This window comes from Barbus barbus, assembly GCF_936440315.1.
Source record: "Barbus barbus genome assembly, chromosome: 16".
Classification (NCBI taxonomy): Eukaryota; Metazoa; Chordata; class Actinopteri; order Cypriniformes; family Cyprinidae; genus Barbus; species Barbus barbus.
In genome coordinates, this window is record NC_136744.1 from 23,253,655 (window position 1) to 23,277,446 (window position 23,792).

General features: G+C 35.7%; 1 protein-coding gene across 1 annotated transcript in view; it reads right to left on the bottom strand.

Moving 5' to 3' along the window:
- Positions 1-15,607, bottom strand: part of LOC306882037 (voltage-gated delayed rectifier potassium channel KCNH5-like) — a gene marked incomplete at both ends in the record, with an annotated part of 47,431 nt that extends 31,824 nt beyond the window's left edge. The window contains 6 exons of the mRNA XM_079436469.1: positions 6,560-6,952; positions 8,307-8,425; positions 10,128-10,256; positions 13,472-13,578; positions 14,204-14,327; positions 15,535-15,607. Coding sequence (XP_079292595.1) covers positions 6,560-6,952; positions 8,307-8,425; positions 10,128-10,256; positions 13,472-13,578; positions 14,204-14,327; positions 15,535-15,607 — 945 coding nt within the window. The remainder of the gene's footprint in view (positions 1-6,559; positions 6,953-8,306; positions 8,426-10,127; positions 10,257-13,471; positions 13,579-14,203; positions 14,328-15,534) is intronic.
- Positions 15,608-23,792: the final 8,185 nt, after the last annotated feature.

Genomic DNA, 23,792 nt, shown 5'->3' on the forward strand with positions numbered 1-23,792 from the left:
CACTCACATAACTTAGACCAAAGTTGTAAAGCTAAACCAAAATATGTAAAGATATACACAGTATAGCACAACTTCAAACCCCAGTCCTGTCCCAGGATTGCAGAAGCAAATAAATAAATACATACATACATACATAAAGCTTGTTAACTATAAGTTTAGACACATTAATGCACATTTAATTGTTAGACACAGAGCAAACAAAAATGTGAATCATGAAATTAAGAAACAACTTTAAATCAGTAAGCCTGAACAAATACCGTGACACTAGCCAAACAAATATACCACTGAAAAAGTATGTATGCATGAATATATTAAAACAGCTCCACAAGTTATCATAAACCTATTTTTATGCAACGCCCTAATTTTTGTATAAATATATGAATAATGGAGCTACTGAAGCCTGAAGTCATGTATGCTCCTTATGTAATCTTTCTCTGATGCAGGCCTGCCTAGATAATGTTTACAGCAAAATTTTAAATATAAAATTTTCTTTCATGTCATAAGACATTCACATGAAAATTAACATGGTGAATTTGCACCATGGGATTTTACAGAAGGCTCGTGATGAAGTAACTATTTTGTTTGAGGTGTTTATCAGAGCTATTTATCAGAGACAACGCGCAATGCTGCATTTAATTAAGACACAGAACTGAGTTAATACACACAATGCAGCTGTGAGGGATTTAAAAGCATATATATTTATTAATTAAGAATTCAGTCCCTCATTTTATTATTCGGTTCCCTAGTTTGTTAAATCGTGGCCATGTTGTGAGAGAGGATGGAAATTGGATGTGCTTCAGGAAAAATTATCTTAAAGGGGTCATATGATGCGATTTCTAGTTTTCCTTTGTCTTTGGAGTGTTACAAGCTGTTATTGCATATATAAGCTCCGTAAAGTTGCAGAGACTAAAGTCTCAAACTCAAAGAAATATTCTTTATAAAAGTTAAGACTTGTCCACGCCTTCCTAAAATGCCTCATTTAAACACACCCCGACATATCTACGTCACTGTGTTGGAAGATTTGCTTTACACTGCCCAAATGTATACGCAAAGAAAGAAGGCGTAACTTTTAATCTCGCTAGTATTGTTGCCGCCACCACCATGTCGTGGAGACGCTGTGTGTTTCCAAATATGGTAAGTGGCGTAATATTTCTGTCACATGCTTGAGGTATTCGGCCAATCACAACGCATGGGATAGCCGGCCAATCAGAGCACACCACGCTTTTCAGAACGATGAACTTTGTAAAAATCGATGCGTTTCAAAAAGGCGGGGCAGAGAGAAGCAGCTGAGTAGAACTGTTTCAGCAACTCCTGTGGCAGGTTAAACTTCCTGAGCTGGCTTTTCTTACAGTGGAGTTGATGTGAGTGTCCCAATTCATGTCCTGAGAGATGATGGATCCCAGGAACTTGAATGTCTCCACTGCAATCACAGTGCTGTCTATGATGGTGAGTGGGGAGAGTGCAGGGGGGTTTCTCCTGAAGTCCACTATCATCTCCACTGTTTTTAGTGAGTTGAGCTCCAGGTTGTTTAGACTGCACCAGACAGCCAGCTCTTTAACCTCCTGTCTGTAGGCAGACTCGTCACCATCCTGGATGAGGCCGATGAGTGTGGTGTCGTTTGCAAACTTCAGGAGCTTGACAGAGGGGTCTTTAGAGGTGCAGTCGTTGGTGTACAGAGAGAAGAGCAGTGGGGAGAGAACACAGCCCTGAGGGGCATCAGTGTTGGTGGAGCAGCTGTTTGTCCAGTGATGTCCTTCAGATAAGCCAGAACTCGTTTTTCAAATGACTTCATGATGACAGACATTAGAGCCACAGGTCTGTAGTCATTAAGTCCTGTTATCTTGGGTTTCTTTGGAACAGGGATGATGGTGGAACGTTTGAAGCAGGAAGGGAGTTCCCACAGCTCCAGTGATCTGTTGAAGATCTGTGTGAAGATGGGGGATTGAAGTTTTCAAGCAGGCTGGTGTCACACGTCTGGGCCTGGTGCCTTCCTTCTCTTGTTCCTCCTGAAGACCTGGCGCACATCTTCTTCACTGATCTGAATTACAGGAGTGGGCAAGAGGTTAACGGTTGTGCAGAGAGATGCTCAGGACGGGTGTGGGGGGTTTCAAATCTACAATAAAACTCATTCAGATCTTCAGCAAGTTGTTGATTCACCTCAGTGCTGGGGGATGGTGTCCTGTACTTGGTGATGGCTTTCAGGCAGAGTTGATAACAGAGAACAGAGTTGATAACAGAAAAAAAGAGCTTTTGGGGTGTAGTGATGTTTCTCAGTCAGTCTAGAAAAATAGAAAGCCTTGGCTTTCTTAAAAGCATTCTGATATGACGATAAGCAATTCTTTAAGATCTCATAAGAAATCTACAACTTGTCTTTTTTCCACTTCATTTCTGCTTTCCTGCATGACTGTCTCAAGGAACCAATACTATGATCAACCCATGGCTCCGAGTTAGATGTAGATTTTGGCTTAAAAAGCTTAAAAGGAGCTGTAAGGTTTAAAATATATGTCTAGGCATTAAGACAGTAAAATGATTTTCAGCATCAAGATCAGATAATCGAGACTCAAATGATAAAAGAGGGTTGACCTCATTATAGAGCTTGACAAAATCCTCACGAAAATGAGGCAAATATTCACAGGCTTGTGTCCCATCGGAGGCAGGTGTATGATAAGGCAGTGGAAGGGACAGTGTAAATAGGACAGAAAAATGATCGGAGATAACAGAAAATAATGTTATTTTTTAGCATTGTCATGACCCCTTTAATGTACAACAATATAATTACTCCCAATCTTCTTTCTTTTTTAAAATGTTGGGTTTAAGAGAGTTATTCATCTAATGGTTGCAAAAGAATATAATGGTTACTATTCCAGCTAAGCTACTTGATGCATCACCTCTTTCTTAAGCTAAAGTACAGTGGGGCAAATAAGTATTTGATACACTGCCGATTTTTCAAGTTTTCCCACTTACAAAGAATGGAGAGATCTGTAATTTTCATCATAGGTACACCTCAACTGTGAGAGACAGAATATTAAAAATAAAATCCAGAAAAACAAATTGAATGATTTTTGAATAACTCATTTCCATTTTATTGCATGAAATAAGTATTTGATACAATAGAAAAATAGAACTTAATATTTGGTACAGAAACCTGTGTTTACAATTACAGAGGTCAGACGTTTCCTGTAGTTCTTGACCAGGTTTGCACACACTGCAGCAGGGATTTTGGCCCACTCTTCCATACAGGTCTTCTCCAGATCTTTCAGGTTTTGGGTCTGTTGCTGGGCAACACAGAGTTTCAGCTCCCTCCATAGATTTTCTATTGGGTTCAGGTCTGGAGACTGGCTAGGCCACTCCAGGACCTTGAAATGCTTCTTACGGAGCCACTCCTTAGTTGCCCTTGCTGTCTGTTTGGGGTCATTATCATGCTGGAAGACCCAGCCACGACCCATCTTCAATGCTCTTACTGAGGGAAGGAGGTTGTTGCACAAAATCTTGCGATACATGGCCCCATCCATCCTCCCCTCAATACGGTGCAGTCGTCCTGTCCCCTTTGCAGAAAAGCACCCCCAAAGCATGATGTTTCCACCCCCATGCTTCACGGTTGGGATGGTGTTCTTGGGATTGTACTCATCCTTCTTCTTCCTCCAAACACGGCGAATGGAGTTTATACCAAAAAGTTCTATTTTGGTCTCATCTGACCACATGACCTTCTCCCATGCCTCCTCTGGATCATCCAGATGGTCTTTGGCAAACTTCAGATGGGCCTGGACATGTGCTGGCTTGAGCAGGGGGACCTTGCGCGCGCGCTGCAGGATTTTAATCCATAACGGTGTAGTGTGTTACTAATGGTAACCGTTGAGACTGTGGTCCCAGCTCTCTTCAGGTCATTGACCAGGTCCTCCCATGTAGTTCTAGGCTGATCCCTCACCTTTCTCAGGATCATTGATACTCCACGAGGCGAGATCTTAAATGGAGCCCCAGTCCGAGGGAGATTGACAGTCATCTTGAATTTTTTCCATTTTCTAATAATTTGTGCCAACAGTTGTTGCCTTCGCACCAAGCTGTTTGCCTATTGTCCTGTAGCCCATCCCAGCCTTGTACAGGTCTATAGTTTTGTCCCTAGTGTCCTTAGACAGCTCTTTGGTCTTGCCCATAGTGGAGAGGTTGGAGTCTGATTGATTGAGTGTGTGAACAGGTGTCTTTTATACAGGTAACGAGTTCAAACAGGTGCAATTAATACAGGTAATGAGTGGAGGATAGGACGGCTTCTTAAAGACAAACTAACAGGTCTGTGAGAGCCAGAATTCTTGCTGGTTGGTAGGTGATCAAATACTTATTTCATGCAATAAAATGGAAGTTAATTATTTAAAAATCATACAATGTGATTTTCTGGATTTTTTTTTTAGATTCTGTCTCACAGTTGAGGTGTACCTACGATGCAAATTACAGATCTCTCCATTCTTTGTAAGTGGGGAAAACTTGAAAAATCGGCAGTGTATCAAATACTTATTTTCCCCACTGTATATTGAATTTGTTGTCATAAATGATAAATGGAATGACAGACAAAGAAACTGTCAAGATAATCAATCACCTATAGTGGTTTGGATGTAACATCACACCCTTGATGGTTAAAAGTGGCTATTAAAGATCCAGCAACCATCGAGAACAAGATGCATCAGAGGGTTAAATAAATAATCATTACGTTTTTGGAACAGGAAACCTTGATTAAGTGGACCAGAGGAAGAAAAAATGAAATGCTCCAAATTGTATGATATTAAATTCTGTTTGCTTGACTAACATTTATTCTCCAGCTCAATAGAATCTTCTGGGACAGTCCAATTCTACTGGGGCAAGTCCATTCTATAGTTACTGCTCTCTCAGAGCAGAGCACTTCCACAGGGACAGTAGATTACAGGGTCCACACTAAGGCATCTGGGATCCCTCTTGCATCATGACATGAAGGCTTCCTCAGTGGGTTTCTGGTACAGTGAGCAGCTCTCTGAGGTAAAACTTGTACATAAAACTTACATCGTGAGCTTTTAAGGGCACACGCAAACTTTAAAGAGCTATTAACACTTATGTATTGTGGTGCATTATTTAAAAATCAATTCATACTGTGTGTGTGTTGAAAGATTTTCTATATTATATGCGAATCAACAATGCTCTCAAAAACACCCACAAATACAAAATCACATTCATGTGTATTTTCAATGCCAAGCATAAATGCAATGCATATATTTTAGCATTAAATTATAGAAATAAAATGACTTGTATGTGTTCTGTACTAAAACTATATAACTTCAAAAAGTATATTTTTTTGTGCATTAATGCAATTTTACTGAAAGCTTTTAATGCTGTTCATATTTATTAAATTGGCAAATATGTATTTTCTTGTTATAGACCTCAATTAAAAAAAAAAAAATAAACAATAAAATGCCACTCACCAAAATAGGTGGTAAAAAAAATAAAAAAAGTATTCTCCGAAAAAACAAGACTTAATTTATTTTAGAATTTTGCAAAAAGTAAATTTATCTTGTTTTCATGACGTCCATATATTTTTACTGGAAAACAAGACACAGATACAGTACTTCTCATAATATAGATGCCAGAACAGACAGGAAGATAAAAAGAGAGGAAAACAAATATGAATGAAAGCCTGCTAGCGTTCAATGAAACCGTGTTTACAGGTGTGTGTCTGGGGCTCAGATCACTGCACTGATTTCCTGAGTGAAAGAGAGAAGATGATCCACTGTGTGTGCACTAATCAATATCTATCCTAAAGCACATAACCTGGACAGATTCCAACAATATATAACATAAACCAGGAAAGGATGCAAAGGACGATATGACTTTGCAAACGGTTTAGTTTCCAAGAGGAAGAGCATTACAAATCATCCCACATGACTGGTTGAGCATTTGGCCAATCAATACGGTGGGCTTCTTTTTATTTGTATCAGTCTCAAAGCCACAAACCAACCACACATAGTCAGTTTAACGAATGTCTTGTGAATACTACTCACATAAATGATTAGAGCTGCAAAGATACTAACTTCTGTAAGTCAGAGTCGAAGAGAAGTAGGGTTTTTAAAGGTACAGAGTCAAAAAAAAACTCATTTGTTAGAACTTGTGTATGTATGTGAAACTACCTTTCACTGAGGTTCTTTCTGGCAAAATTTCGACATTTTCGCAGAGGGATAAATATTTCAGTTCAGCTTTTCTGTCCCAAAACTATCAAGCTCTTCAAAAGTTTAAATGAATTTAAACAAGAACCCTAAAGCATTATCCTCAGTGGAGTACGTTTGAGGAGCCCTGACATGGGTAATAATTGTTCAATCTTTCATCTTTGAGGCGTTGACAGGTAAAAAAAATAAATCAAATGTTTGAAGCACTGCTAAGTTTTACTTGAAAAAGCCAACCACAGCTTCTCTTCTAACTATAGTGTCAAACATTTTTAGAATATAATACAATTAATATTTAATTTACTACTAATCCTTTTTTCCAAGTGCTGAACCATTTCCATTCCACTCTGTGTCCTAATTAAAAAAGCAGCTTGGTTTCTCACCTCATCCACGTTTTCGAAAGCGTTGATGATGTCATAGGGCAGACAGGACAGCAGGTCTATTACGAACCAGGTCTTAAGGTAGTTCATCCTGATCAGCTTCGGATCCGAGATCACCTCCCCTCCAGGCCCGACAAACGTGGTGTGGAAATTGAGCACGATGTCCACAAGGAATATGACATCCACAACACTGTCCAGAACCAGCCAAGTGACGTTATTCTGTTTGGTCTTGAAGGAGACGTTGTAAGGAACCATGATGGCGGTGTAGAAGGTCAGGATGAGGATGACCCAGTCCCAGGTGGTCTTAAAGGTGCAGTAGTGTAAGATGATGTGAGGCGGGGTCTTAGGGGCTTCCTGCTTATACTGTGGAAGAATGTCAGAGCCGAGCTGAAGCACCTGAGGAAAAAAAGATATAAAGAGAGTGAAGGATCTATAAGAATCAAAAAGTTTAAAAAAGTTTTTTTGACTTTAATATTTATTTTGAATATGGCTTTAGGAAAATGCCTGGTCAAATGATTTTTATTTACAGTTTTTAACTTTTTTTTTTTTTTTTTTTGATAATTAAACTAAATTGACCACCTTAATTTTTTTTGTTTGTTTGTTTCCAGTACTTTTGACATTGCTAATAAAGAGATTATCTTAAGGGAAATTGAAAATTAAATGAAATATAGAGCACCCTTAGGAAAGTGAGTTTGTTTTAAATATTAATTCTAGCTCTGGATAATTTCCTCTCTTCCCTAGACAATACACTGTTTGTTGTATACTATGCATGTTCATATAAACAGAACATGAAGTTTACTCAGAGATTTAAAGCTATTTCCCCTCCTAGAGACAATGAAGAACAGAAGATGAAGGAGGGTGAAAGATCGTCTGAGATCATATATCGATCTGCACTATTTTTAAATTGTTGGTTGTAAAAATATGTCTAATGGAGATGCAAGAATAGAAGACCAATCTGGATTCAAATGTGAAAATGGCTGCATATAGTGTGTTAATAATGTCAGACTAAATCAAGCAGAGACCTTTAATATTAGATTTAAGAAAAAATAAGTTCACAAAAATTATAAAATGTAAAGTTTACAAAAAGAAAAGTCTGCATCTATGGCACATTTGAGGCAAAAATTATTTTTACTAGCTTATTTTCAAAATTCAAGGTCACATTGATGCACACTGTATACAATGGAAGTGAAAGGGGACAGTTTTGGAGGATTTAAAAGCATACATGTTATAATTTTAACATTCAGGATATAATTCAGAATATAATTTTATTAAAGTATTAATTCCTCTGTTAAATGATTATTTGAGCTGTAAAATTGTTCTTATTTTTTAAAGTCATACAGGGTTATAGGCATTTTAACTGGATATAATACAGATACACAAATAAACAACACAATTCACTTCTCTTTAACACCATCACACAACAGTGACGGAGCAATAAACAACAGATGAGAAGAGCAGAAAAGTGAACAGGGGTTATGGGACATGCACTCTTCATCAGTGTTAATTATTAATAGCAGATTTTGGCAGCCCACTGTAGACTTCTGCTGTCCAACAGACACGTGTGAGATTGCGTTACAGCAGCGTCCTGAGTGTGATTCTATTACAAGTTTGTCCTCCGTGAGATGAAGTTTTGAATAACCTTGTACTGCGCAGTCAAGGATGTAAGCAAATGCTGCCTGTCTCTGTGTCTGTCTGTGTGTGTGTGTGTGTGTGTGTGTGTGTGTGTGTGTGTGTGCGTGTGTGTTCTCACCTCTGCGAGTCTGGAGGGTTTGTGTGAAGTGATGTCGGTTCTGCTCATGGGCGTGAGTTGCTGAATGGTGCTTTTGCTGTTCGTCAACGCTCGAGTCAAACGTGCAAACTTGGTCCAACCTGCAATAAACATGCATTTTATAAAAAATACTACACTGAATTGAAAGACAGATGCAATGAGTTCATAATATTATCTGTCTTTCTCTTTCGGTTAAATTTAATTAAAATTCTGTGGTGCTTTTATAAAATACTCTGCACAACTGAATTCAATTCAGTATTTAGTTTTAATGAAGGCTCTGTACAAATGAAGCATATTTTTTATAAAAAGTTTCACAGGCTCCTTATCATTTGTTAAAGTTTGTTAATTTGGTTAATTAATGAAAATATTGTGGATGTTATATATAAAAATACAATTTGGGGTCAGTAATTTTTTATTTTTATTTTTGAAGTCTCCATTTATTTGATCAAAAATACAGTAAAAACATTTGTGAAATATTACTACAATTTAAAATAAAAAAATTATATTTTAAATGTATTTTAAAATGTTACTTATTTCTGTGATGGCAACGCTGAATTTTCATCAGCCATTACCCCACTCTTCAGTGTCACATGTTCCTTCAGAAATCATCCTAAAATGGTTATTTGTTTATTATTATAAATGCTGTTATTATTTTTGTGTAAACAGTGACATTCAGTATTTTTGATGAATGAAAAGTTCAAAACAACAGCATTTATTTGAAATAGAAAATTTATGTAACACTGCAAAAGTCTTTACTGTCATTTTTTTTATCAATTTAATGCATCCCTGCTGAATAAAAGAATTACATTCTTAAAAAAAAAAAAAAAAAGCATTGACCTTTTTGATTGGTATATGCACACAACAAAAACATTCATCCAAAACATAAATCCTCTGCGGCTCAGATATGACTCAACAAAATGAGTATGATGAGTAAAAGTGGAACAAATGTTTGCTGTCATTCCTGCAATGATCTTGCAATGAAATATAACTGCAGGAACACTGCCTGGAGCCGTTTCAAATCTCTCTCTCTCTGAGTGTATAACGCTCATCTCACACACACACACACACACACACACACACACACACACACACAGGTCAATCTCCTGCAAACATGTTCACATCACATTTCAACCCAAAATCACTTAGTATAATAAAAGAAAAAGTGACAATCCGCTACAACATTCCCTCAAAATTCTCATTACTGTAACATAATTCCCCTTTATTCTCAACAGTAATTCTGATCACTGTAACACAGTAACTGTCTTATTTTAAAGAAAAGAATGCACTTAATTGTCATTAAAATAGTGTCATAACAGACTAAAAAAACAATGTCCTAAAAAATAGGCTTCTACTTGAAAAACAATTTCTTTCTTTTGATTTTGGGGTGAAATGTGACTTGGACCTCGTTTAAAACAGGTTTTGTGAAATTCACCCACACACACCAAAGCAGAACATCTGTGCCAGCACTATTGGGATTTTTGGAATGAGACTCTATATAACTTTTTTCAGTTCAATAAACAAGTGCCCACCAGCAAACACACGCAAACACACACACACAGAAGTGCTTGAAAATAACACTTATGTGTGAGTGCCAAAAGGAAAAGCTGGCAATGCTTGTCAATCACAAACAAATATTTATTTATCTGACATAAGCACACTAGAAGAAGTGTTCATCTGTCAGAACAAAGTCAAGCCCAACAGACACTGCTGGCACATCTGCTACATGTTCAACATAAACTGTGACTTTTAGAGAATCTATTTTGAACAAATCACTGAAATTACAAGTGTAAGTGTAAAACTCACCACTGGTGCTTTCATCTTCAATAGGCCGTTTAAAGACAGTGATGTCCTTAAATGTACACAGGAACAAAACCACTTTGTCATTTTCATTTTGGATCGGTGCAATCTGCATGTAGAACCACACTGGAGTTCCTGTACAAGGTGAGATGTCAAAGTCAGCATTATTAGACCATAGCATATATTCTATTTTATTGGATGACAATAAACTTATGTAAGAACATTTTTATGCCTAAGTCAAAAGAGCTCACATCCAAGGATCTATGATAATCCAGTTGCTAATTATAGCTTGGATTTCTTGGATTTAAATCAGGCAAAATGGGAAAGCTGAATTTTATACAGCCATTACTCCAGTCTTCAGTGTCAAGGGATTCTTCAGAAATCATTTTAATATGCTGATTTGGTGCTCAAAAACATTTCTTATTATTAATGTTGACAACAGTCTTGTTTTTTGCAGAAACCATGACTTCCACTCAAAAGTTTGGAGTCAGAAAGCTTTTTTTATTTTTTTAAAGAGAAGTAAAGATATTTATAATGTCACAAAAGTTTTCAATGCTGTTCTTTTGAACTTTTTATTCATCAGAGAATACTGAAAAAAATGCATTACAGCTTCCACAAAAATATTAAGCAGCAATGTTTTAACATTGAAAATAATAAACATTATTAATGTCTGATCACCAATAATAACGGAGCACCAAATCAGCATATTAAAATGATTTCTGATGGGTCACGTGACACTGAAGTAATGGCTGCTGAAAATTCAGCTTTGCCATCATAGAAATAAATGACATATATTAAAACAATATTACTGTTTGTAGCAACTCATAATGTAATAACTGAACATAATATAATATTACATCATTATTGTAATAAAATGTTCATAATGTAATCATTTTCTCAAAACGTAATAAAATCTTGAGCTCATAGTGTAAACAAGTATTACATTATGAGAAATTTATTACATTATAAACTCACCAAAAATATGGTCAAATTTCATAATAATAGGCTATGTAATAGGCTTTTTAAAAATAAAATTACATTGTACTGTACGTTTCATCATCCATTGCTCAATTTCCATGCCCTTTAACACTTTAGCACAGGACTAACTACAGCACAGATGCTCTCATGGCTATCGTTGTTTTTATTCAAGTATCAAAATATTCTGGGTTCCAGAATTCTGATGTTGTTAGAACACATCAGAGAAAGGAGAAAAAACACCTAAAAATGTGAATATGAATTATAAATGAGTATAATCGGTGTTATTATTATTTAGTCATTTAACAGACGGTATAATAAAACGACTTGTTAAATATAATTATAATAAACAGCTCCAGTAATAGTGTTATAGTGAAGAATAAGCCAAAGACAAGTTTCTTTTTGTGTTAGGTGAAGCAAGGGCATAGGTTGATTTTGATTTTGATTTTTGACATTGGTGGGGAAATAAAGTATAAGCAGCCCAGTATAAGGGACAGTCAAAATATTTGTGCTGTTATTTAGCCTGTGTGTATAATCAAGTTTCAAGTTTAGTTTACTTTATTTATATAGCACATTTAAAACAGCCAGAAGACTGACCAAAGTGCTTTACACTTGGAAGCATCCACAAGAAAAATTAAAAGGAAACAAGACACATAAATAAGAAATGGAATAGATAAAATACAACCTAATAGGCCATTGAAAACAAATAGGTTTTTAAGAGTGATTTAAAAATCGTCAGACTAGGAGCCGTTCTAATCTCAACTGGCAAGTCATTCCAAAGACGAGGCCCAATTACTGAAAAGGCACGGTCACCTCTACGCTTGAGTCTAGAGTGTGGAATTAAGAGGAGGTTCTGGTCGCAGGATCTCAAACTTCTCAAAGGGGTATACTGGTGGAGCAATTCGGATAGGTAAATGGGTGCTTGATGATGTAACGATTTAAAAACAAATAATAAAATTTTGAAGTGTATTCTAAATTGGATAGGCAACCAGTGAAGGGCCTTCAGGAGTGGAGTGACATGATCCCTTTTTTTCTTTTTTAAAAGAAACTTAGCAGCAGCGTTCTGGACGTTCTGGCGTTCATGTAATATATATATATGAGATAGAGATATAGAGATAAATCTCAGACGTGACATATTTACTTGGCTTAAACTTTTCATGTATAAATTACTTCTAAAAACAAATATATATTTCCATGTGTGTGTACACAAACAAATTCCTTCTAAAAGGACATATATATTTCTTTTAGAATTAATTTGTACATGAAAAAGACTATGCAAATATGTTCACGTCTGGGATTCATTTTAGCATTTATATAGAATAACTAAACTATATCTAAACTTCAGTGAGGGGACATTGTTCCTCTTAGCATCATGAAAATTTTTTTTTTTATATTTATTTATTTATATAAATTAATTAATTAATTAAAAAGAGAGTTCCCTTTTTTTTTTGAGTTTATCTCCCTAAACTGGGCGTGACACGATGCTTTCCGTATGTATTTAACATGGAATGTTACTTAAATATGGGAGCAGTTGGCAACCCTACTTTGCATGTTTTAAACACTTACAGTAGATTATGCTCTTACTTTGGCCATGCATTAAATGCATTCCCTTGATAGAGCGCTGTTTACTGACATATTTACTTTAACTTCTCAGGTAATGTCTGTGGTATGATGACAACGAGTGTGGTTGCATATAAATATATTTTAATTGTTTGATCAAAATTAAGGCATTGAAGGCATGTTCATTTTTATGAACAAATTTGGAAAAAAAAAATTCCAAAGTCTAATGTAGTAGATTGCGTTATCTGCCTCAGGCATGGAGCACGAGTTAAATGAATATTTCTTCACAATAAAAGTTCACAATGTAGCCTAATAAGCCTAATTTTCTTATAATGTAATAGCTTATTTTACATAAAACGATTATGCTTTGAGGTCAAATTGATTATATTGAAAGACAATTATAATATTGTAAACATTAATTTAAGTTATGTGCTGGTATTACCTTATGAACTGTGATTATATTATAAATTGGCAAAGTGTGTTCATAATGTAATACATTTCTCATACAATAACCTATTGCATTGTGAAAAACTGTTATTACAGTAAAAAAATGTATTACATTTTGAGAAAATGATTACATTATGAACATTTTATTACAACAATGTAATACTTATTACATTATGTGCAGTTATTACATTATGAGTTGCTACACTGTTATTTTTCAAATAAATGCCGTACTTGGTTATTAGAGACTTCTTTCAAAAACGTTCTAAAAGATCTTAGTATTTAAAAAAAAAAAATCAAAACATAAAAAAAAAATCCACTTTTTTGACATAGTTTACATGGCAAAGTTTAATAAATCAATTCTCACTTACTGTTCTTTCTGTAGAGCAGCACTTCAAAGCAGTTGGACTCATAGTTGTCAAAGGCCTGTCTCACCTTTTCTATGGTCCTCTTGTCTGTCAGCTCCCCATACATAAAACTACAGAGAGAGATTATTCAGAGAGACAGACAGTAATCTCCTATTTTCAAACCAAATCGTTCAGTTTAAGAAGAAAGGTTCTGTACGGTTCTTAAGGAATTATCCCCCCCATCAATCCTTTGATTCAGATTTATAAAGATCCTAATGAATTCAGGAATTCATGCAAGCAAGTAAAATGATCAGGTTTCAGATTTCCACACTTTGCCAACAGACATGAATTATGGTCATATGTTATTACAAAGATTAAAAGATAACAGAAAAATCTGAAATTCACAGGCAACTCACACCTGAAGCAAAGTGTGACCAATTATGGCATGTTTGTTTCTGTTGCAGTCATAGATAAAAGCTTATTAACACCACTGCGATGCCAGATCAAGGCTTGGCCAAAAAGATACTTTTGTCTTTTAAAACTTAAATTCCTAATACCAAACTCGTTTACATCTTTCCTAAAAATAAAAAAAAGAAAGAATAATCAGTGATTTCAAGATTTTGAAGATCTTGAAATCACTGAGCCAAAGTGATGTAACACCTCAAGATTATGATATCATCACGTCTTGGTTACAGCATGAATTGTGTAACATAGTCCTACAGATTTCTATTGTCACTCACATGTATATCCACTCACCTGCACGTGCTGCTTTTCTGCATGACCTCTGCTCTGTGGTATCCAGACAGCTTGCAGAAGCCGTCATTACTATAAACTACAGGCCAGTCCACAATCTGAGCGTTCCCCAGCAAGAAACTTGTCTCTGAAGGTTCAAAGATGACAAAGAATAAAAGAGGGAGTGGGAATTGGTGATCTGACAGCCACACACTAATGCATTCCCAGTCTTTGCTTCACAGTAAATTACTGTCACTGATCTACTTTAACATCTGGTGTACTCTCTATAAAGGGTACACGTTCAAAAGCTCATAAAATTAAACTACAAAATGCTGTCATTCTTATTGCATAATGTGAGTGGGATGTTTTAAAAGCTCTTATTAGATTCACATTCAAATCGTTTTTTCGCACTTTAACTATCATGTGTTATATACTGTAATCCTCGGATAAGGGTTGTTTGTGTTGCAGCATAAAGAAACCAAACACAGTTAGAGATGATGCTCCCTCTAGTGGTGGCAAACGCAACAGTTCGCAATTTGCCTCTGATCTCTCAAAACCATCAAATGGACTTCATGCCAGTCCTGATGCGCTGCTGGCGCAGAGATATGGAGTGGAAATATATTGAGAGCCTTTTTAATCAACTGAAAGAGAAATGTTTCATTATTTAAATTGTATAGGTTATAATTAACAAAGCACAATGATTTAGTCAATCACGCTGCTTAGGTTTGATTGTTTATTAGAATTAGTACATTTCTCCAGATGTTAAATCTCTGCTGTTTTTAGACTATTATTATTAAAGAACTAAAATCACTTGACTCAAAAAACACATAGGCTAGATTTAAATAATTTTGCTAGATAAATAAAGAATAAACACTGGGAAAACGTCACTAAAATATTAATTCTGCAGCGCAGTTAGAAATTAATATTACGGTTTGTTAGATGATGACAAAGTGAATTCGCAATGAAAACTGCTTTATGTTAAAATATACATACTGACGAAAGAAATGTCTTTATTTAAATAGTATTTTAAGTTAATCTCTCTCAAAAATGCCTCAACAATAACTCAACGCATTAAAAATAAAACAAATCACAGCATGTCCTGCTGAGAGAACTGCAGTCTCTAAAATATAAAGAAAATTAATGACAAAATAAAAGTTACAGCTTTGAAATTTTCCATTAGAGCGTCCAATATTTCACATCTTAAATATAATAAAATGATTACCATTCGAATAACACATTAATCACATGTTTTAAGTTTGAAATACTGAGTACTCGGTGTGTAAATGCAGAGCAACATGGTCACTGTAATGTCAAGTGACCTAATGCATTTCAGAAAGCTGAAGCGTGCTCCTCACCACTCGAGCGCCTGACGATATTCTCCAGGAAAGTGTTTTGCGGTGCCACCAGCCCTCTCTTTCCGCCGGGCATCGTGCGGCTGTGTGTGTCGCGCTGCTCTCGTCAGGTGGGCACTCTCTGCGCGTGGAGTCTCTGCCGGCGGAACGGGGAGGCTCATGGTAACGTCGCGCTCTGGCTGCCGGGAGCTTCTTCTGCGTGCCACCCGCGCTCAAAGCTACAAGTCGGTGGGCACGGGGAGCTCCCCGCGCATGCGCAACTGCGCCGACGCGCACAGGCAGGCGCTGGGGATCTCCAACACCGAGCGCGTTAAATGCGCAAGAGCGCACAACAACTCCTCTGCACAGAAAAACAAAGGTTAACTCTTAAGGTTTACATTATAATACTTGACATTATCGCAAAAGGTATCATAGAGATTAAAACGTCAAAAAAAATCTAATTTCTGTAATAGTAGCTATAGGTGAGATGAGAGGGTAGTTGGCACAAAAACTGTTTCAGTAAGTCTGACATTTTGAGTCAAAAGTCCAATTCCACAATTCTTTAGCAGTTGTTTTAAATGTTGGTTTTAAACATAGAATCCTTTTAAATGTGAAAGTAGTTTGTACTAATACCATTTAGGTACAAATATGTAGGCAACTGTACCTTTAAGCTACTAAAATGCACCCTTTAGGGGTTAATATTGTACAAAGGGGTACAATATTAACAGTTTTTTTATTTTTATTTTTTGGGGAGAGTCTAGCAATTATAAGATTAAACCATCAAATTTTTTACCCGATTTTACCTGAAACATTGAACTGTATGCAAAGCACAAGATTATATCTGGTCAAAGCAAGTCATCACATTTGATAGGGATTCATTGATTCATTTAGATATTTTACCCTTTACATTTTTGTTATTTCATAAATTATTTTGTCTTTCACAAACCGTTTCAGACAGTTTGCACAGTTTCTCATTGTGACAACATGGCACAAATAATGGATGAAATATTCAGTGACATTTTTTAATAGCCATGGTTTTTCAGGTTAGCATTTATATAAAAACGAAATTATTGGAATAAAGTGGGATGTCTTGCCCTGGTCTCACCTATACAGAAAAAATACATTTAGAAACTTTACAGATGAAATATAAAGAGGTGTATTTATAGCACAGCATGTGTGTTTCACCAAAATTAAACTTATTGACAGTTAATGTGGATTTGATTTAGGATGAATATTATTATTGTCTGAAATATGACAATTTTGTGTGAGGTACAATAAATTTACAGAAAGCAAAAGTACAAAATGAAATCCAGAGCCAGGAACATAGTAGTAGAGCAGGTTATTCGACAAACATTCAGAAATATCGGGACATTTCCCTATATTCAGATTAATGGTTGACCAATAATTACAATTTATTTAATGAATAAAGGTTTACCTTTGGTCCCCTGAATGCTTTAATATTTAGTTCCTTGTCACAGGGCCTCTGCATGACAATTTTCCTAGTTGTCCTTTCCTAAAAAACAGCCCTGTCAAGATCCATTTGTACACAGGGTTACGCAACAGATGACAGCATGCACAAAAATCCACCAAACTCTGTAAAGAGTTGCTTCTTTAAGACCTCACATATCTGCTTCAGTGCTGTCAGCGTGTGCCTGCCCTTTAATTTCTATTAAGCCTTAATCACTGAAGGCTCTCGCACTGATTGGTCCCTCACAGAAACACCTATTCTGCCCTCAACCACCTGCCAACAAAAGACATGATGAATGGAGTAAGATAAAGAAAAGATTCATACGGAGTGAGTCTACATCAACGTATTCCTTTAGTTTTTTTAAAAAAGCAACCTGTTTAAAGCAATCAGTTTGAGGTCTTTTCTTTGAGCTTCTTTTCTGACATTCTGGTGAATAGTGCGCTTCTATGGTTACATAAGCAACATAACAGCATGTTATTAGGGGAAATCTCACAAAAACATGTCCAGGTTCACGTTTTGCCTTTGATAAAAAGGAAAGAAGAATTAATATGTTGTACACAAATATTTATTTTTAATTGTAATAAACATATTAAATATACAAATCTAGTTTTTAAAAAGTCTGTATACATACATTTGCAAAAACATTATTTACAATTATGATATATTAAATGTCAATAAAATCTACATATTTTAAAAATGCATTACAGTAATACCAGCTGGGGCCCTAAATTTTAATGAAAAGAATGTCATACTGCAAACATTTGAATGGTTCAAAAGCAGAGTTTATTTTCTTTATGCTAAATATAAATTCTATTTGTATAAAGAAAATTAAGTCTATTTTAGGGCCATTTTTAATTGTTTTCATGCCAATTAAGCATATTAATTATATATTATATTAATTCAGTGCTGGAATACTGGAAATCATGTTGTCCAGACAGATTGATCATTTTAATGGAAAAAAGTAATTTTATATATATATATATATATATATATATATATATATATATATATATATATATATATATATATATATATATATACATATACATACATACATACATACAAACAAGTAAGTCATGGTCAGAATTATTGGCACCCTTGATAAATATAATAAAAGATGGCTCTGAAAATAAGCCTGCATTATTAATCCTTTTGATCTTTTATTTAAAAAAAAAAGCACAAAAATCTAACCTTTCATTGAACTAAAACAATTGAAAATGGGGGAAAATCTCATTATGAAATAAATGTTTTTCTCAAATACACGTTGGACATAACTATTGGTACTCCTAGAGTAAAATATTTCTGAAGTATATTCCCATTCATATTTACAATTATGAACATGAAATTATCCAGCCATGGCTTCCTGTTTCACAGAAATATAAATAGGAGGGAAAACAAAGCCCAAATTCCCTTAATCATCCATCACAATGAGAAAAACCAAACAATATATTTCTGATGTGCAGCAAAAGATAATTGAGCTTTACAAATTAGTGAAGTGGCTTTAAGAAAAGAGCAGTGAAAATTCCCATTTCCACCATCAGGGCAATAATTAAGAATTTCCAATCAACATAAAATGTTACGAAACTGCCTGGAAGAGGACGTGTGTCTATATCGTCCTAATGCACGGTGATGAGGAGAGTTTGAGTGGCTAAAGACCCTCCAAGGACCACAGCTGGAGAATTGTAGAGAAAGGTTGAGTTTCGGGGTCAGAAAATTATATATATGGCCGATATTTTTGGCCATGACTATGTATATGTAGGTGAAGCACAAGGAGAAACAATCATCCCAGTTGGGAATTTTAAAGGAGGCCAAAACTCATTCAAGACATCGGATTATTACAGCTCTGTTGGTTCTTTAATGAGCAACACAGTTTGGGCTTGACAGCATGAACCTCAAGTGATCGATATATTCCCAGATGTTTAATAATTCAAGTTTGACTGTAAATGTCACAGACACAGATCACAGGGGGGGTTGTGACCTCACTCTACCTCCAGAGACGGCGACACGCTGTGTGATTGCAGATATACACACATTTAATTACAAAACCACTCTCTACTGTATTCACTGACACGTTTGTTTAATCTCTCAATCTCACTCACACTCTCTCTCACTCTCTGACACACACACAAAGACCCTGGCATGTCTCCATTTCTCGTCATCGATTGTGACTGTTAATTAGCCCGTGAGCATATCTCAGTCTTTCTTTTTTGTCTCCCTCTTTCTCTCTATGTGATGCCCATATACAGTCAGATATCAAAAGTTCTTCCTAATTAGAATCCGTTTGAACCTCACTAAAAATATCCTGTCGATAAGTCAATAACCTCTGAATCTGAAAGCAGAGAGGTTTCCCCAAGCAACTGTGACAGGGTCAGAGAACGAATGATAACTTCACAGACATGATAGATTTTCCTGTCGTTACACCATTAGTGGTCTCTGTAGCATTGCCAGACTTCCCTTAGAGGGCTGAATTACAGTAATGGCCTTTCCATTAAGTGAGCTAGATATATTAGAGTCAACATACCCATTTTACTTCTGTATTGTGACATACTTCAAAGCAAAATTAGATATTCAATGGAAAAAATGTAGGGTGAGACTTGATTTTATCCATCAGAATTTGATTAGAAAATGAAAAGTAGGCTTCCTATACCAGAATGGAACAAAACCTGAATGTGAGTTTGCAGTCAATTGAAGGACTTCCAACTTTTGAATCACAATGTAGAGGCTAAAGATGAAGACTGCATTTATTTTCTTTTTCAAATACATTGTTATTAACTTTTATATCCTTAACCTTTATTACAATGATGTATTAAATGACTTTGTTGCGGAACCAAACTACTATTTGAGCAGAACTAACAGTGTGAGTTTAGTACAAAACTAGTTTCTGAATAATGGACGATGAGGGAGTGTTTGAAACTTATTGCCATTAATTTTGCAGACCTGTTTGTTGCCACCAGCGGCACAGAAATTACATGCTTCATCTTTAAATATTGCACTATATCAAAAAACAAAAACAGCTGTTGCTTAACATTAGCAATAACCCATTCGGCCCAGGCAATGTTTGCTGAAAATGAGACATTTAAGATGAGGAGCAAGTTCCATCTTAGTACACTGTGATTAAACCAAGTGATTCATTAATTACTGATTCATGCACAATAAGAGCAGAGACATATATTAAGGTGAACAGGGTCACTTTTGATTTGAAAAATGTAATTTTGGTTTCAAAAGCTTTAAAAAATAAGTGCTCACTGATGTGAATTACACAACTTGTTAAATTCACCGAATTCAGATGCGATTTTCAAAAGAATAACAGTTCGAAATATGGACAAATTGTGTAACCATGAGTGCTAATAAAACAGACAAACAATTTTCTTCATCAGAGTGGTCAGGTGAGAAATTTGCTTCATGGTTCACTAACAATCAAACGAGTGGTCAGTACAGTTCACATAACACGGCTCGAGTGAATCACAGCAGGACTCCAGCATCTGAAACTGACAAACTGGCCTATTCTCAGCAGGAAGTGAAATGAGAAATAACAGGCAGCAATCAAAGAGCAGAAGTGAAGATTTCCAAATGCAGCAGCATGGGTTTTCACAGCACGATTCAAATTGGTCTTTTAATACGTGTTAAACTTCAGATTTAGGTATCAGGCTGCCTCTATATTTAAGCACATCATCAACAGCCCAGAACATCATGGGATCATGTCCCAGAACCAGCCTCATGTGGTGTAAGCGCTGCCACTCAAAGCAATAGTCTTCCTGGAACCAATAAGATTAGACGCCATACTCCTACTAAGTTGTAATATTTGTTCCCTGAAGTCATAGGGTCCATGAATCTGTTTGTACGCATTCAGATAAATACACGTCGTGCTGCTGCTGGTGATGTCGACTCGAGCGCAAACCTGATCTCTTTTGTCTCCATGCTCGGGCTAATTACAGCTCTGCCCACGATTCCTGTCCACATTCTCAGATTCAGAGCCATATAGCCTAAACATTTAAGAACAGGAAGTCCCTTTTGCAAGAGCTCTAACAAACAATGTGTTCCCATACATTATCACCATAAGCAGAAAGAATACTCACTACATCAATGACAAGAACCATTGAATGAAGCTATTTATAATTTACAGTAGTTCAAAACTTTAGCTACATACACTACTGTTCAAATGTTTGGAGTTCGTAAGATTTTTTTTTTATGTTCTTGAAAGAAATTCTTACCAAGGCTGTCTTTATTTGATCAAAAATACGGTAAAAAATACTAAAAAACCTAATAAATATTTTTGTTATTTTTTATGTTTTAGGGCCTATAACATTTTGATGGCAATTTGATGGAACATTTTTTTTTTTTCCGGGAATATTTGATGAACACAACAACTCAAAGAACATTTAACTCCAAACTTTTGAATCGTAGTGTAATGTTATATATTTCAGTTAGGGTGCATCAAACAGCACAAACAAATCGTTTTTCCATACCCCCATCATAACTGTAAAATTCCATAACCTGTACAAACAGGAAAATTTACAGTGACGCACGATTAAATATTGTGTTCTTTTATAAACTTATTTTATTATATTATTGTAATATTGTTTTTCGCTACTTAAAAAGGTCAGTTTAAAAAGACAATCAGTGAATCGTTTTTAGAAGCGACTCATTTAAATGAAATGCCCAATTCTGAATGAAACGATTCATTAAAACGAATTGCACTTTTCTGAATTTCCAAAAAGACAGTCAGTCACACTAGTCCGCAAGTCTGTAAAAAAACACGTTTTTACCAGAAATTCGACTGTTTTGAAAATTTGAGCTAATGAAAAATAGATTTAGTAACGTCGCTACTTAGCCTAGCTAGTTACTAGCTACTATATAGCTGCACCACCGTAAAGACATGGCTAGAAAGAGAGTGAGAGGGAGAGCAAGAGAAAGAGGAAGAAGAGCTCATGAGAGAAAAGGATCTTGATGCGATGTGACTCACTGACATTCGGTCAGGCCCTCATTAAATTAGTTAAAACACTCCTGCAGTATCCAGGGCTGAAATGTGTTTAATAGTCTCAAATGCTCCCTAATTACAATGATCCAGCCTCACAGCACAGCAGTTCAGCAGTTCAAATCATGTTTTACTGTTATTCAGCTCATTATAGTCCAAGTGTGAGAAAGAGAAGAGATATAGCTCCCCCTCAGACAGCCACAATGCACAGGTGATGATAAAACTGTAGCATGCCTATAATGATGCCACAGGAAACAGAAAATAAATAGTTCATATTTAACATTGCAGCGACGAGCCATGGTTTATCTTCTGTTTGTGTTCATGCAGTTTTATTACAAAGCGATTTTCCTCATTTACTCACCCCCAGGTAGTCCCATCCTGTATTGTCTTTCTTCTGTGAAAAGTCTGTCAAAAGTCTATCTACTCAAAATTAGCAGAATGGTTTTTTGCATCAGATGTTGTGTACTACATTTTAGCACAGCTGGAAAGCAGTGTCGACTGCTAACTAAACATCCAGAACCAGAACTGCTCATTTAATAATTGGGATTTTGTATCTTTCTGAAGTCTTGTCACTTCCACAATTATAGTTACACCAGTAAAAAACAAAAAAACAAAACTATAAAGTATAATCCATTCAATCTCCAAATGTCTGAACCAAAGTGTCTCATGGCACCATGCTGGTGCATTTTAACTCCACTGAAACACTTTGATATGTCAGAGTTTTAGATCCAGCTCACTAAACATCTTCAGAAGACATTAAGACTGATTAAATATTCAGAAATGAATGGAGAGAGAGAGAGAAGCGAAAAATAGAAGAGCAGCATGTGTTTATATGGAAGAAAGTGAGAGAGACTTCAAAAAAAAAAATCCCATCTACCCGATCTCAAGTTCATTGCAACACATTAATAATGCATATAATAAACCAAATATAAACATGTCAAGTAACCTGCCATAATTCAGCACTAAGGTCTGTGTTATTTAGTTAAGAATCTTATGTGAGCCATTTCAGTGACAGACAGGAATGGACTGGGACCATCACAACCTATGAATATAACAAACTACCTGTTTAAGCAGTTCAACTGGTGCCCAAAAATGGGTCCAGGTCCGTTTTGATCGCAAACAGCATGGAAAAAAACAGCACTAAATCAGAATATTAAAATTATTTCTGAAGAATCATGTTACAATTATTCATTTGTTGGTGTACAGTGTAATTATACATTTACAGTGTAATTATACATTTAATTACTGAGTAATATTAATTAACTACATGTACTTATGGTTAGGGTTATGATCAGGGTTTGGTTTAGGGTTACTTGCATGTAATGCTTAATGTATGGTTATTATAATAGTAAGGACATGCAACAAGGACACCTTAAAATAAAGTGTAACCATTTTTTCAATAGAAGTAATATTTCACAATATTACTGTTTTTATATAGAAGTAGGAGATGGATAGGTTAGCCAGAACATAATTCATTTTCAGTGGTTCATATTTGGCCTCATATTTGGTTTGACCAGCACAGTTATTCAGGAGCTTCTATCAGATTAGCATTTTCTAACGTTCAAAATGCCTTCACCAAAGTGAATGACGTTTTACCAGGTTTCTTCCTGGGAGAAATCACTACCCCACACACACACACACACGTCCTCATCACCAGGAAGATTACGTAAGTCTAATGAAGGGGAGATGAAGACCGTCTTGACATCACAACGGTGTTGTAAATCATCATTTGACTGCCACTGATCACAACAGAAAGTGAGCCATGCAGGGATAAAAGAAGGAAAAATAAAACATGAAAAAAGAGGAGAGACAAGAAACAGTCTCAGTTTTAAAAAAGAA